Source organism: Clupea harengus, chromosome 4, assembly GCF_900700415.2.
Source record: "Clupea harengus chromosome 4, Ch_v2.0.2, whole genome shotgun sequence".
NCBI classification, from domain to species: domain Eukaryota; kingdom Metazoa; phylum Chordata; class Actinopteri; order Clupeiformes; family Clupeidae; genus Clupea; species Clupea harengus.
Genome location: NC_045155.1, coordinates 27760497 through 27776167, shown reverse-complemented (window position 1 = coordinate 27776167; position 15671 = coordinate 27760497). Strand labels below are relative to the sequence as shown.

Genomic DNA, 15671 nt, shown 5'->3' with positions numbered 1-15671 from the left:
CACAGACACACGCACACACACACAGATATACTCACACACACACACACAAACACACACACACAAACACACACACACACACGCACACACACACAGACATACTCACACACACACAGATATACTCACACACACACACACAAACACACACACACACAGACATACTCACACACACACAGATATACTCACACACACACACACAAACACACACACACAAACACACACACACACACACACGCACACACACACAGACATACTCACACACACACACACACATGCACGCATGCCACGGCAGATGGAGGGGGAAATGCTGCCCAACTGCCATTATGTAAGGAGTGGGAAGTTATCTGGGTCTGTGCACTACAAACGCTCTTGTGTGTGTGTGTGTGTGTGTGTGTGTGTGTGTGTGTGTGTGTGTGTGTGTATGTGTGACAGTGAGTGAGTGACAGTGTGTGTTTGTATGTGAGTTTGTGTACATGCGTGTGTGTGTGAGTTTGTGTACATGCGTGTGTGTGAGCGTGTGTGTGTGTGTGTGTGTGTGTGCGTGGGCATATGAGTTTGTGTACATGTGTGTGTGTGTCTGTGTGAGCGTGTGTGTGAGCGTGTGTGTGTGTGTGTGTGAGCGTGTCTGTGTGTCCGTGTGTGTGTGTGTGCGTGTGTGCATGTGTTTGCGTGTGTGTGAGCGTGTGTTTGCTGGCCTGCGTTCAGTGTTGAGTACAGCTTGGGAAAGTGCACCAGTGGAGTGGTAAGAGCTCTCATTCACCCGCCTCTAAAAATACTGAGTCACCCTGACCTTCCATGACTCTCAGTCTCTGCTCCAGACATCTAATAACTCATCTGCACTGATAGATCTGACATGACACTTTTAGTTTGGAAGGCTGGACCCCTGACTGTGCAACAATACAAATGGGACCTTTAATTGCCTGTGCAGGAGCAACACGGCCTTTAAAATGCCCTGTCGGTGTCATAATATAATTAGGAACTTGCCTTTGCTGTGAGTCTGCAGGTTCCTTCTAAAGAGTATTCTGCTGTTAGTCCAGGGTGGTGTAGAGTCGGTCTGTAAACAAACATTCCAGAATGCCTGCCATCACAAACGGATCACATTTCTATTGCGAGGGCCTTCCATTGGGCCCTGCGGTACAGTAGAATAGAGCCAGAGGGCCAATGAGGGAGGGCTGTGCGTTTAAGGAACTGCGGACTGGTCAAAGAAAGGCGTGGCGTGTTTACATTTCAGGTGAGATCAACATTCAAATACAGCTTCCTGTTCAGAAACAGAGACATAGAGAGAGAGAGAGAGAGAGCTGCTGTACACTTCATGAAAGACATTGCAGTTTTAATAGACTGTTTGGCTTCCTTGATGATGGATAATGAATTAACCTCACTTTTAATGTGAGCCTGTTTTCGGTGAGACGCTTTCCTTTGTGCTTCAGAAACTGATGAACTGAGAGACTGAGACGTCAATAAACAGGATGGTTCAAACATGGCGTAAGTGTTATTGGTAAACCATTGGTCCCGGGGATCGCTGTCGTCAGACCAGACTTTGCCTCCGCTCTCTGAAAGCGTGCCGCCCTTTGAGCCAGTCTGCTGAAAACAATGGTAGATAGGCTGTGGAGACGGAGCGCAGAGTTCTTTGCCAACAGGAGGTCTTGGAGGGGGAGGTCGGCGCACGGCGCTGAAGAGAGTGACAAGGAGTGAGTAACACCCCAGTAATCTCCTCGAGTGAATCGCTGCGCCCGAGGGTCGGGCCCCCTTTCATTAATATTTACATACATTTACTCGCGAGGCGCCATTTGGAAGGCGGCTGGGTAATCATTCCTGTCAGAGGCTCTGAGGAAAGTTTCGCTTTATTCCTGCTCTCCATGTCAGAGAGAGAGAGAGAGAGAGACGAAAGAGAGAGAGAGAGAGAGAGAGAGAGAGAAAATGAAAGACAGACTAAGAGCCTGAGAGTGATTTCACCTCCTGTTTCGCAGGAGTGGACATATTCACTCAAGTGAGCACTAATGGATTTGTGTCTTGCTTTTAGGCTTTTAGCATAAACATTAATTAGCCCAAGCACAGCATTATAGCAACAGCTGGATCATGGGAACGGGCTGGCTTGTGTTTGATATGGAGATCTAATGCACACTTCATGAGGTGCAAGTGATAAACACTTACAGTGATGACTCAACAATGATACGGCATGGCAACAATCTACCATCTGTCTGGATTATGGCTCCTCTTGGGTCCACAGGAAATCATACTAATACATCATAATAAATCCTCACTTACAGGACGTTCAAAGGATTACTGTCTTGGGCTCTAATGTAACCAACTAGCACTGTAGTAGTGTAAGATTTGCATTTCTATCCATTCACATTAAGGCATGTATTGTTTGCTCAAAGGCAGCCAACTGGTGTTTGCCTGTAGCTGTGTGTTTCTATAGCTTAACCCAGGTCGCAGGTTTGATTCCCTGAAAGCACACATACTGCTGAAATGTCTGTCTGCTAAATAACTCAATATATTTACATGTGATTATAACACGGTCGATTGGAACTCCCCATTGAAACTCATTGCTTTCTACAGTGGTTCGTTTTCCGCTGGTCTGCGTTCCATAGTTGCAAAATGTGGCCAGTTTTGCGATTGTAACTTATCCCTCATTTCCTGTTGTTTGGCATGGAACTCACAAAGTTTTAGACCTCCCGACTGACAGCCGTGTGTGTCTTATTCCTGCAGTGTGGAGGGAGATGTCCAGAGCGGTGAGCCCGGCTCGTCCCTGGAGAGCGGCGCCAACTACAGCCAGGGTCCAGTGACCCACAGCTCGTCCATCAGCCCGGACCAGTTCGACGGGGCCATCTACGGCCACCCGGTGCAGCCCGGCCCTCAGAGGCCCCGACGGCCCAAACTGCAGCACTCGCAGTCCATCCTGCGCAAACAGGCCGAGGAGGAGGCCATCAAGCGCTCGCGCTCGCTCTCCGAGGGCTATGAGCTCTCCACCGATCTCCTGGACAAACAGGTGACGTGACGTGATGTGGCTCCTGACTTCGGCCGCTCAGCTTGCATGGATTCCTCTGTTATCCTTTACCAAAGCGACCAAGTCAATTTAATTGCCTGGCTGTTATGACAGGAATTTATGTTTATAACGGAGAGGATACAGAGAACACAACACACAACTGTAGTTCATAGAAGAAGAAGCAGGGAAAAAACAGACCATAGGCACAACTTAAATAAATAATGATAATAAATCATTAAATTAAATTAAATTAAATTAAATTAAATTAAATTAATAATAATTTATCAATTAATAATTGCCAGATGGCCAGAATGATCTTACACAGATTTTAGGCTGGATCTGACCAGGGTTTCATCCATCAGAGAGTTCGCTGCAAGCTGGGTGTTGTGCTGTCGAAGTAAACTGAGAACATGATGTTTTTGAGAGTTATAAGCCAAGTGAAATGATTTTGTATTTTGTTTATTCTGCAGGTAGAGATGCTAGAACGTAAATATGGGGGACGGTTCATAACACGGCATGCTGCACGCACCATCCAAACAGCGTTCCGTCAGTATCAGATGAACAAGAACTTTGAGCGACTGAGGAGTTCTATGTCTGAGAACCGTATGTCTCGGAGGATCGTGCTGTCCAATATGAGAATGCAGTTTTCCTTTGAAGGACCTGAGAAAGTCCACAGCTCCTACTTCGAGGGCAAGCAGGTGTCCCTGTCGGACGATCAGTTGGCATCCATGGCGGAGGAGTGCAGCGAGATCGAGGATTCTGGGAACATGGCGTCCCCAGCCACCCAGAGTGACATTACGGACGCCATCACCGAGCTGGAGGACGCGTTCTCCAGACAGGTGAAGTCGTTGGCGGAGTCCATTGACGACGCACTGAACTGCCGTAGTCTCCACGGCGACGAGGGCCCGTCGGAGCAGGTCATGGGTCACCAGGATGTGGAGCCGGACATGGTGTACCAGATGAGGCCGGCGCACGCCACCAACCGGCGTCAGCTGGACGACATGATGGCCTCCTACAGCGACGTGACGCTCTTCATCGACGAGGAGGAGCTCTCTCCCCCCATCCAGCTCACGCGATCCATGGACCAGCCGTCCAGCACTGAGTCGGACCAGCGTGGGCAGTCCATCAACTCTTCCCAGGAGTACTGGCCCCTTGACCCCAAGGACGATAAGGGGGACACGGACACGAGCTGCCGCAGCACCCCCTCCGTGGAGTGCCAGGAGCAGCGCCTGCGGATGGACCACCTGCCGCTGCTGACCATCGAGCCGCCCAGCGACAGCTCGGTCAGCGACCGCTCCGAGCGCAGCTCCGTCAAGCGGCAGACCGTCTTCGAGCGAGCGGTGGTCGGCCCGCCTCAGGCCAGCCCCAAACACATCTCGCACGGTCTGCCCCCGCGCGCCCCGGCACGCGACGACGGCGACCCCGTCCGACACCGGCACCGGCAGCTGGAGAGCCACCTGGCCATCAACGGCAACCGGCAGAGCAAGTCCGAGTCGGACTTCTCGGACGGCGACAACGACAGCATCAACAGCACGTCCAACTCCAACGACACCATCAACTGCAGCTCGGAGTCGTCGTCCCGGGACAGCCTGCGCGAGCAGACGCTCAGCAAACAGACGTACCACAAGGAGACGCGCAACAGCTGGGACTCGCCCGCCTTCAGCAACGACGTCATCCGCAAGCGCCACTACCGCATCGGCCTCAACCTCTTCAACAAGTACGTCACGCCACTCTGGCCTGCTGAAACTGGCAGTTCACTCTTAAAGGGGACTAAAGGGATCAAGTTGGTGCATAACTAATGGGACTGATGATGTAACTGAGGCTGATTTTGTTCTTCCAGAGGTCATTCAGCATAAAGCCTATTGTAGCCTTCTTTCTTCATGTTTCACTGTCCGCATCTAATGGGCCAGAAAATTGGCTCTATCCACTGACTAAATTCATCTTAGAAACTGTTGCAGTTTTGATTGAAAAAATCGCTTATATAAGTTTTATATAACGGTCTTTTTTTAATTTTGTTTACAATTTAGAAATGGTCAAATAAGGATTGTGTTTTACTGATAAAACATCTTCTGCCTATGAACAACCTCTCCAAATGACACATCCTTAGAAAAGAACAGTATGGAAATATCACTGACAGAAATAGCTCCGCCAGCTGTAATTTGATTCTGTCTCAACGGCCTAGTTTTGTCCTTCACACCCTTGACTAGTGTTTTATTTTTCATGGACGCACAGTGAGTCCATCGGACACATCCAAGTGCTGTTCTGGTCCAGACGTCTTACTTGGGAAACTGCTCTCCCACATAAGACAGGATTGTTTCTTGGCATCTGCCACAGAGCTATTCTTATCCACAGTGTTTTGTTTTGTTTTGTTTTTTAACTACCCCGAAAATACCAAGAAACTGTAATGTTTATGTGGGATAGTGAGTTGAAGTAAGTTACCAGTCATGTGTATACAGCATAACTCAAGGTGACTTTCTCTTCCAGGAAGCCAGAGAAAGGCGTTCAGTACCTGACGGAGAGGGGGTTCGTCCCCGACACCCCCGTCGGTGTGGCTCACTTCCTGCTCCAGAGGAAAGGGCTGAGCCGGCAGATGATTGGCGAGTTTCTGGGTAACCGACAGAAGCAGTTCAACAGGGATGTTCTGGAGTGAGTACTGGTCAACATTATAACTTCTCATGTGCGTGTTCTGTGAATATACTGTAATTATATTCCTGTGTGTGTGTGTGTTCATTGTATAAACTTTGTCACTTTATGAAACAAATCCAATATGACTATTATAACAAAGAAATGTAGACAACGTGGGTTGTTTTAGGGCCATTAAATAACAAATTCTACTTCAGTGCAAAAGGGAATGCTTCATTTCAATATCTGCAAATTGTTTCCCATTAGCTGTTCTGCTAAACTGTGCTCATTGACAATCTAGCGTTTCCCCATCACCCTTAGGCACAGTGGAGCTGTGCAGATGAAACAGTCTGTGGCTAATTCAGATTCCCTTAGACTGGTGGCTTGCCTGCCTGGCTCCATTGAGGTTTCTTTGGATTTTACTAGAGAGATCTGTTTCTTTCATTTACTGCTCACAACTCAAGGCCTTAACGAGCCTCCCTGGAGAAGGAGTCATTTACTGTCATTTTGCAAGCAATTGGATTTGCATAGAGCTAATGAAGGCTCTCCTCTGGTGCGGAGTCAGGAGCCAGCGCAGTTTGAAGAGAAAATGGAAGCCTTGCCACTGCGATGGGGAGTAAAAATGTGTTAGGCTTTTTAGAGGTGAAATGCGTTTGTTTTTTTCTTTCTCCCTTTTGTTCTGTGGAACAAATGTTGTGTCAGACAATGACCTTTGACCTGAGGAGGCAACCAGTGCCCTGAGACGCGGAGGGGGAGACAGAGAGCTTAATGAATGAATGAATGAATGGGCTCTGTGTTTCAGCTGTGTGGTGGACGAGATGGACTTCTCAGGGATGGAGCTGGACGAGGCTCTCAGGAAATTCCAGAACCACATCCGGGTGCAGGGGGAAGCCCAGAAGGTCGAGCGGATGATCGAAGCTTTCAGGTGAGGGGTGGTGGATGTGGAGGTCAGCGTGTGTGTGTGTGTGTGTGTGTGTGTATACATACTCAGGAGGGTTGTTTCAGTGAAAAATGTGGAAAAATGGACTTCCTGTCAGTCTTTTTTTGTTGTTCCTGGACAGACTTGTGTGTTTTATTCACGGGGGAAGAGAATAAAGCTCTCCATAAATGACTCATCAGTTATTGCTGTCATTTTTGAAAGAAAAAAAAAGACAACATTTATTTTTTCTGTTTTTCTCTTAGCCATTTCAGGTGAGACATGAATGTGATATGTGGGCAGTGATCAGGGTTTTGACTTCCTGTTTTGTTTTTATATTTCTAGTCAGCGCTACTGCATATGTAACCCTGGGGTTGTGCGTCAGTTCCGAAACCCGGACACCATCTTCATCCTGGCCTTTGCCATCATCCTCCTCAACACGGACATGTACAGCCCCAACGTGAAGCCAGAGAGGAAGATGAAGATGGAGGACTTCATCAAGAACCTCCGAGGTGAGGAACAGACAGAGGCGTCTCCATAGAAACAGAATACTTCAAACAGACATTATTATGCATGGCAATGCTAAATTCCATATCAGTCATAGAACAGCAAGTAATTAAGTAATTGGAACCTATATCATGCGTGTTGTCTGACAGGTTTAATCATTCTGTGAGAGGTACAGTATGAACAGTGGGTGTGATTCTGCACTGATGCATGTTTGAGTGGTGTTATACCTATAAGCATCAGTTACCTCAGTTAAATAGATAACCGTGAACACAGTGGAGGGTCCTTACTGTTGCTCCAATGATTATATCTCTACAATAATTGATCATGAAAGCCTATTGATCACAGCGCATGTATTCTACAGTCAATCTGTGAGGCTTTATTTGTTTTCACAGTGCTGTGTACATGAATGTATTAGTGCTACCTGAGGTGAAAGGTTCTTCAGCGATTAAGGCTTGAACATTCTAGTAAAATAATGCATTCTACAACAATGGCAGATTTTAGAATCCTATGTCGTGTCTGAACATTCTATTCTACCACATTCTAAACACACCAGTGTGACGGCCCCAGTTGAAGAGCAAGAGCATTTAGTACAGTGGCAATCAGAAGTGTGTGCATACCTGATTATCAAGCCCTCCAGGCCCCATTGGCATGTAGGCTTTTGATTGAATGCCAATGGCTGCAGAATACCAAATAGACTGAACAGACATTCAATATATAATTTGTACTCTTTAATGGAGTTTAATCGGGGGAATTAAACTAGCAGGGCAATTGATTCGCCTATTTGTGATGCAATGGTGTGTGAACAACGAGTACATAAAATATCTTAATTTGCACTCTGCAAGCCTTGTTTGTGTTTGTCTGTATTTGTGTGTCTCCTGCCGTGTATATGTGATTGTGTGTGTGTGAGAGAGAGAGAGAGAAAGACAGAGAGAGTGTGTCCTCCTTGTCTGTGAATATGAGTGTGTGTGAGTGTGTGTCCTTGTCTGTGAATATGAGTGTGTGTGTGTGTGTGTTTACATCTTGTGTCCTAGGAGATATTCCAGGAAAGTGAGTTTTGTTAAAACTCTGAGTTTGTTAACCCTGACATGAGAAAAAAACTCATGGGATGGGTTTTCCATTCCAGAAGTCATCGGGGTCATCGTCAGAGTGGACAAACTCAGAGCTGATGTGTATGTGTGTGTGTCTATGTGCCTCATCATACCTAGCTGTGTGTGTGTGTGTGTGTGTGTGTGTGTGTTTGTGTGTGTGTTTGTGTGTCTGTGTGTGTCTCTTGTCCTGTATGCATTTATATGTGTAAATGTGTCTCTCTGTGTGTATATGGGCCTCATCACACCCAACTATCCTTGTATTGGGTGTGTGTGTTTATATGTGTGTGTTTATATGTGTGTCTGTGCCTGGTGTATATGTGTCTCTCTGTGTGTGTATGTTCCTCATCACGGCTGTAATGTTAATCTGTGCGCAGGCGTGGATGACGGAGAGGACATCCCCCGGGAGACGCTGGTGGGGATTTACGAGCGGATCCGCAAGCGGGAGCTGAAGACCAGCGAGGACCACGTCTCCCAGGTGCAGAAGGTGGAGAAGCTAATCGTGGGCAAGAAACCGGTGAGTGTACCGATCCGGGCGATGATGGCACCTCTCCAAGGGCGTCTTTACGAGCTCTCTACCCTCCATTACTCCCACCCCTCACAGTTTCATCAGCCCGGTCGCCACATTAATGACGGCTGTAAACGTAAATGTTCTCCTCACACCTCGGGGATGCGCTTGTATCCCAGTAGCAGGGGACTCTGGAGCGGGTTTCGGTTCTGTCTTGTGCTGGATCCAGCTAGCTATTCAGGACCGGACTCAGGATGGGGTGGGGATCATTTAGAGAGCATATCATGGAGCTGAAGCAATAGACCTGTAAACCTAGCAGATTGCTTATATCTGTAACTGCCACCTTTCCCAGTAAGGTTGTTTGCAAGGGTATTAACTCTATGTCTATGAACGATCCTATACAGATAATACCATAATGAAATAATTGTAAGTGGTATTGTTGGTACTGCTATTGTTTCAGTAGGCAGAGGCATTGTCATTTAAGAGACTGAACACTGTAACTAAAAAGGCTCAAGCCAGCAGACTAGCCCTTAGTTCACACTCTGTAGGAGGCACACAGTGCCCTACAGTCAGTCATGTCTGAGACCTTCATGCCGTGTGGCTTTAGCACAGCCTGTAGTGAAGAAGGAAGAGCTTGTCAGTACGTCACGTCTCCGTCATGATGAACGAGCCGACCCTATCTCCCGCTGACTCATGCGTTTCTCTCCCGCACTCGTTTTTTTTCTCTCCTCTGGATTCTCTCCAGCTTTTAATGGCTGCAGTTATCTGTGGCCGCGGCCATGCCTTAAAGACGCTGTCTCATCTGTTTTAATGTACGCTTTCCGTAGGTAATGAAATGAAGGTCCAGAGCGAAGGCAGGATCTTTAATAAACTCTTTGTTCTCTGGTAACAGCATGTCAGGGGTCCTTCTATTATTCAACTAAACAGCAGAAATGCATTAAGTATATAAGTTAATGTGTGTCATGGTATATCATGCGTGTGTAATAAACGAGCATTAAGCATACAACTGAATGTTGGTGGTTCAGCTTAGCAAGTGATACAGCCGGCCGTTTAAGTAAAGTATTTGATTTATTATTTATGAATCTTGTTCTGTTTACCTTATTACTGTGCTTCACATGTGTTGCAATTCACAGAGTGGTCATGAACCCTTTCCATCCCTGTAAACCGCTGTTTTTACTGAGGTCACAGTTCAGAGGTCAAAGGTCAGCCCTGGCTGCTCAGGCGTCAGTGTGGATCTGTAAACCTCTCTGTGACCTGAGGCCTCTCTGTTTTATAACTCTTCCTTGTTTCTTTTCCACGCAGATTGGATCTCTTCACCACGGACTGGGATGTGTAAGTTAAAGCTGACTATATCTCCTTTTATAGATTGACGTCATATTTTTCAGTCAGGTAGGCTAGTCATATACACAGACTAGTAAAACATCTAATTTCTTCCATACCTCCTGACAATGGAACTGTGTTAAATTATTAAATTAAAGCATTATTTAAAGCAATTAATAGATCACATTTGTCAATGCAGTCAGTGCAGTGTTTGTTAATGGCGTGTTAACTAATTCGTTGAATACCATTAGTTAAGGCATTCTGATTCATGTCCAAGTAAAGGAACCATAACTTTCGGTATTCAACCTTTAGTGTAGTAATGACCTCTTGTTGTTCTTGTAGTTAATGAATTAGCTAATGTAAGTTGGGAGGTCCTAGATGTAAAGTATTAGAACGGAACCTCAACACTTCAGAACCTCAACGCTCTAGAACCTCAACGCTCTGAGGAGGAGAGGGGCTTTCGTCTCCCTTGTTTAAGCTCGACAGAAACACATTCCAGACTTGTCTGCAGAATGTGAGCGCTCCAAAGCATAGCGAGAAGAGCTCATACCCTTGGTGTTTTCAGGCCTGTGTCAAGGCACTATTCCAAGGGTCTGGACCATACACCAGTCTCCAGATGCCGAGCAGTGTTGAGGGCACAAACAGTATTACGCAGTGGTCTCTTTGAACAGCTATTTTAGGCCACAATAAAGTTGTCTTTCTACTGTCCATTGCCTGGAGTGATTAAATCTCAAGATTAAGTGATGTATCTTTCAAGGGGCTAATTCAATTTATGAGATCAGTCAAGCATGCAGACGCTCCTCTGAAGTGAAGAGACTGCATCAAAACTCCTCAGATTAATTCATTATTGTTTAATGCGACAAACCCCACCAGGGGAGTTCTGCTGCTGACCATGAAAAGTCATTATCTAGCATCTTATTAAGTCAGGCCACAGGCCTTCTCCAAGTGTATGTGCAGCAAAGCTGAAAAAGCAGAAAAGCTCATTTTAACCAAAACAGAGACTAATATAATGATCATTCCTAATGAGGAAATAGTTCCCAATGACAGTTATTTTAACGTCTTCCCTATTATTCATGTATGTTCATATACCTCAACTGTTAGAAACCATACATTATAAATTATATAAAGTTATAAAAAGAGCACATGTATTGATAAAATGTATATCACTGTACTGGACCATAAGTCACTTTAAGTATTAAATCAATATATATAAATGTAGTCTGCTATCAGACTACATGTTTCATACAGTCATTGGACTAAATTCATAAACCATCAGTAAATATAAAGGTAGTCTGGCATCAGAAGAGCTCGTTTTGGTCAAACATCACTTACTGGGAAATGGATCCCATGCAATAGAGCCATTGTACTGCATTTAGCAAGTGGTAGCATAGCACAGGATGGATTCATTGCATTTAGCAAGTGGTAGCATAGCACAGGATGGATTCATTGCATTTAGCAAGTGGTGGCATAGCACAGGGTGGATTCATTGCGGATTCATCAAGAGTCTCTTGAGTAATACTGTGTTGGTGCTGCATGCTCTAGGTGCTGTCCCTGCCCCACCGCAGACTGGTGTGTTACTGCAGGCTGTTTGAAGTGCCAGACCCCAACAAGCCACAGAAACTAGGCCTGCATCAGCGGGAGATCTTCCTGTTTAACGACCTCCTTGTGGTGAGAAACCACTTCCTCTCCTCTACTCTCATCTCTTCTCTTCTCCTCCCCTCCCTTCTCCTTTACCTTACTCTTCTCTCCTATGCGCTCCTCACTTCTCTCCCCTTCTCCTTTCCTCTCCCCTCCCCTCCTCTCCTCACTCCCCTTCTCCTCCCCTTCTCCCGTCCTCTCCCCCTCCCCCCCTTCTCCCCTCCTCACCTCTCCTCTCTCCCCTTCTCCTCCCCTTCTCCCCTCCTCTCCTCTCCTCTCTCCCCTTCTCCTCCCCTTCTCCCGTCCTCTCCCCCTCCACTCCCCTCCTCTCCTCTCCTCTCCTCTCTCCTCTCTCCCCTTCTCCTCCCCTTCTCCCCTCCTCTCCTCTCCTGTCCTCTCCCCCATGGCTCTTCTGCACACTTATTGATTTAAACCTGGTAACACCCAGTTCCCAAAGCCCCCCATAGGGCAATGGGAATGAAAGATCAAGGTATTCATAACACATTAGCAACATTGTGTTCAGTGACTTTTCCCAATGCTTACGCCTGCTTTCCGTTTACTTCCTGTCTTACCTTGTAGGACCTAAACCTATTGATATTTGAACCTGTGTTTGAATGCTTCTCTCACGGTCATGTATGTTGTACTGGGTCCACTTCAGGTGACGAAGATCTTCCAGAAGAAAAAGAACTCTGTAACTTACAGCTTCAGACAGTCCTTCTCTCTGTATGGGATGCAAGTCCTTATGTTTGACAACCAGCGTAAGTGCCTTAGAAGAACCACGCATCTCTCCAGCAAGCCACACATTTATTTATTTATTAGATTTATTTATTTAAGCCTGACATGCAATTCATTTTGCACTCCTGGAGTTTCCAGTTCAATTAGATGTGACCCATATACCAACTAACATCTGCTTTATATACAGTATGTGTGTCCTCATTCTACTGCTGCAAACAAAAGACTCACCTTTGGTTCCCTTTGACACTGTTTGAAAGGCCTTTGAATATTGTGTTTGTATCACGGCAGATTACCCAAATGGAGTCCGCCTCACGTCGGCCATCCCAGGTGCGGACCTCAAAGTCCTCATCAACTTCAACGCTCCCAACCCTCAGGACCGCAAGAAGTTCACAGACGACCTGCGCGAGTCCATCGCTGAGGTCCAGGAGATGGAGAAATACAGGATAGAATGTAAGCACTTGGTTTCCCCACCCCCTCCCAGCCATTTCGCTTTGCTCGTGTAAACTTTTGCAAACAAGAACCAGGGCACGGTTCTCCGTGTTTACAGCCTGTCTGTGAAGCCCAGAGGTGAAGGAGTTCAGAACAAAGCGAACATGGCAGACCATCTGCTTGAGATGATCTCGTCAGATCAAACGACAGTTAGAGTCAGGGAGAACAGTTGGAGAAGAACGATGGGCGACATTTGGTTGACTTATGCAGTTCTGAAGGCATTCTGTAGAGAATTGAAGTTTTTTTTATAGATTATTTATTCAAGCATTCACGGTAAAGGTCTTTTGAACGGGTCACTTTAGAGGAAACGCATAAATTAGTGTTCGTGTTTAGTACGGAGTTATTTCTGAGTTTGTTTTTGTGTTTCTGTGTGGATGTGTTTGCACATGTGTGTATGTCTGTTTGTGTGTTTGCCTCTGATTATGTGTTTGTGTGTGTGTCTGTATGTTTCATGTTTTGCGTGTGTTTTCATTTTGTGTTTGTGCATGCTTGTCCATTTGTATGTTCACATGTTTATGTCACATGCTCACATGTTCACATGCTTATTTGTGTGTGTGTGTGTGTGTGTGTGTGTGTGTGTGTGTTTGTGTTTACATTTGTGTGTGTGTGTTTGTGTTTACATTTGTGTGCGTGTGTGTGTGTATGTTTACATTTGTGTGTGTGTGTTTCCGTGTGCGTGTGTGTGTGTGTGTGTGTGTGTGTGTGTGTGTGTGTGTGTGTGTGTGTGTGTGTGATGGTGGCGGCGCAGCGGAGCTGGAGAAGCAGAAGGGCGTGGTGCGGCCCAGCATGTCCCAGAGCATGTCTGGCCTGAAGAAGGAGGCAGGTAACGGCGGCATGAGCCGCGCCAGCCTGGACGACACCTACGCCATGGGCGAGGGGCTCAAGAGGAGCGCGCTCAGTAGCTCCCTGCGGGACCTCTCTGAAGCAGGTAAGGTCAGAGGTCACTGTGGATGACACAGCGCAATGGAGCCCCCCTCACCATTCTTACTATGTGGGGATGTACAAAGAAGCTGAAATATAGATTGAGCAGTGACCCTTGGCCTCTTCACAACATTAGATCCAGCTATTTCATGCTTTAATCTCGATAAAATGAATTTCTCAATTAGGCCTGATGTATGCTTCACCCAGGATTCTTCTTAAGTTCGTAAAAAAGGACACATTTTAGGTCCTAAAGAAAAACAGACAAAAAAATGAAGTAGAGAAATGTTCGATGTCGATGTGTGGTTTTTAACTTGTAAAGAGTTCAAGCCACTATACTGGTGGAAATACTTAGGCATTAGAGATGTCTGGGATCCTTCTGAGATTGCTTTAAGATGATAGTTAGGTACGTCATACACTAGTATACTAATCTAGAAAAGTGCCTGATTAAGAACGATGATAGGATAGTTAGGTACGTCATACACCAGTAAGCTAATCTAGAAAAGTGCCTGATTAAGAACGATGATAGGGATAGTTAGGTACGTCATACACAAGTACACTAATCTAGTTAGGTACGTCATACACCAGTACACTCATCTAGAAAAGTGCCTGATTAAGAACGATGATAGGATAGTTAGGTACGTCATACACTAGTACACTCATCTAGAAAAGTGCCAAATTAAGAACGATGATGGGGATAGTTAGGTACGTCATACACCAGTACACTAATCTAGAAAAGTGCCTAATTAAGGACGATGTTAGGATAGTTAGGTACGTCATACACCAGTACACTAATCTAGAAAAGTGCCTAATTAAGAACGATGATAGGATAGTTCAGTATGTCATACACTGGTACATTCATCTAGAAAAGTGCCTAATTAAGAACGATGTGAGGTCAATCAGAGGGGCCAGACTTGTTACACACAATTAACGACAGTGCAAAAACATCATATTCTGCTGGATGCGTATATTGATGATTAATATGTGCCATCTCTCTCTGTACAATGTTATAAATCTTGCCATGAACTTCCCAAACAACAGCTGACTCAGGATCAGCTGTGGTCCGGATCTGGCACATATCTGGCGGATCCATTGGACCGGCACGGGCCAGACTTGATCCTGAGTCATCTGTCCTCTGGTTTCCTGTGTGCTGTATACCTGTGATATTTGTGTTTCACTCTCATTCATCATACCCCCTCTCCTCCTCCTCCTCCTCCTCCTCCTCCTCCTCCTCCACACAATCTGTCATATTTCTGTTCAATTCTTAGGTTTCGGAATCATGTTTCAGTTCAGTAGCAAATCATTGAAGCCATCGACCTCATCTAATGCCTCCACTCAACCCCAACTGAGCTAAATTGTGATCTGACTGAAGTCACTTGAAGAAAAGGTCATTTTGGCTCTATCTCCACACAGCCATAAGCTGACGTGGGTTGATGTGTATTGGTCTGTTAGCTAGCTAAACACTACATTTTTGTGTTTAATGGGAAACCTAACTCCAAAAGAATTTGTTAAAATCACTGCAAAATAACACCACCTTGACCGAAAAAAAGCATGTATGCATTTAGAGCATAGTAAGTTTGTCATATCAGGTAAATTAGCATATACATGAAGTGTCTCTCTTGCTCTCTTGACTCTTCTTATTCCACATGCTGATCCAGATTGGTGGGTTTTGACCATGAGCACAGGGAATGACACCATGAGCACAGGGAATGACACCGCCTCTCTTCAAGTGCCTCCACCTCAGATCTCCATTCAGCAGCGCCATCAGTTGGCCCATTCGAGATAATGGAATGAAATCCATTTAGGGGTCCAGATCAGTTCAGCCAGACACCATTTAAAGAGTTTACTTTCTGTGCTTTTACTTTCCAGTTGATGTAACTTCATGAGCGACTAATTGTATTAGTTTGGGCTTTTCTTTTTGTTTCCGTTTTGTTTTTCAAACAAAGTGTT

At 45.8% G+C, this 15671-nt stretch overlaps 1 protein-coding gene across 8 annotated transcripts in view; it reads left to right on the top strand.

The window, feature by feature from the left end:
* Window positions 1–15671, top strand: part of LOC105900114 (IQ motif and SEC7 domain-containing protein 1-like) — a 115600-nt gene that overhangs the window by 90121 nt on the left and 9808 nt on the right. For 7 of the 8 annotated variants that reach the window (XM_042707693.1, XM_031566914.2, XM_031566918.2 and 4 more), the window contains 11 exons: window positions 2707–2986; window positions 3454–4700; window positions 5468–5629; window positions 6408–6530; window positions 6867–7033; window positions 8491–8630; window positions 9924–9953; window positions 11484–11609; window positions 12238–12337; window positions 12603–12764; window positions 13552–13731. In XM_042707693.1, coding sequence (XP_042563627.1) covers window positions 2707–2986; window positions 3454–4700; window positions 5468–5629; window positions 6408–6530; window positions 6867–7033; window positions 8491–8630; window positions 9924–9953; window positions 11484–11609; window positions 12238–12337; window positions 12603–12764; window positions 13552–13731 — 2717 coding nt within the window. Of the gene's footprint in view, window positions 1–651; window positions 1686–2706; window positions 2987–3453; window positions 4701–5467; window positions 5630–6407; window positions 6531–6866; window positions 7034–8490; window positions 8631–9923; window positions 9954–11483; window positions 11610–12237; window positions 12338–12602; window positions 12765–13551; window positions 13732–15671 lie in introns of those variants that run through there. The other variant, XM_031566915.2, reaches the window with a different exon arrangement.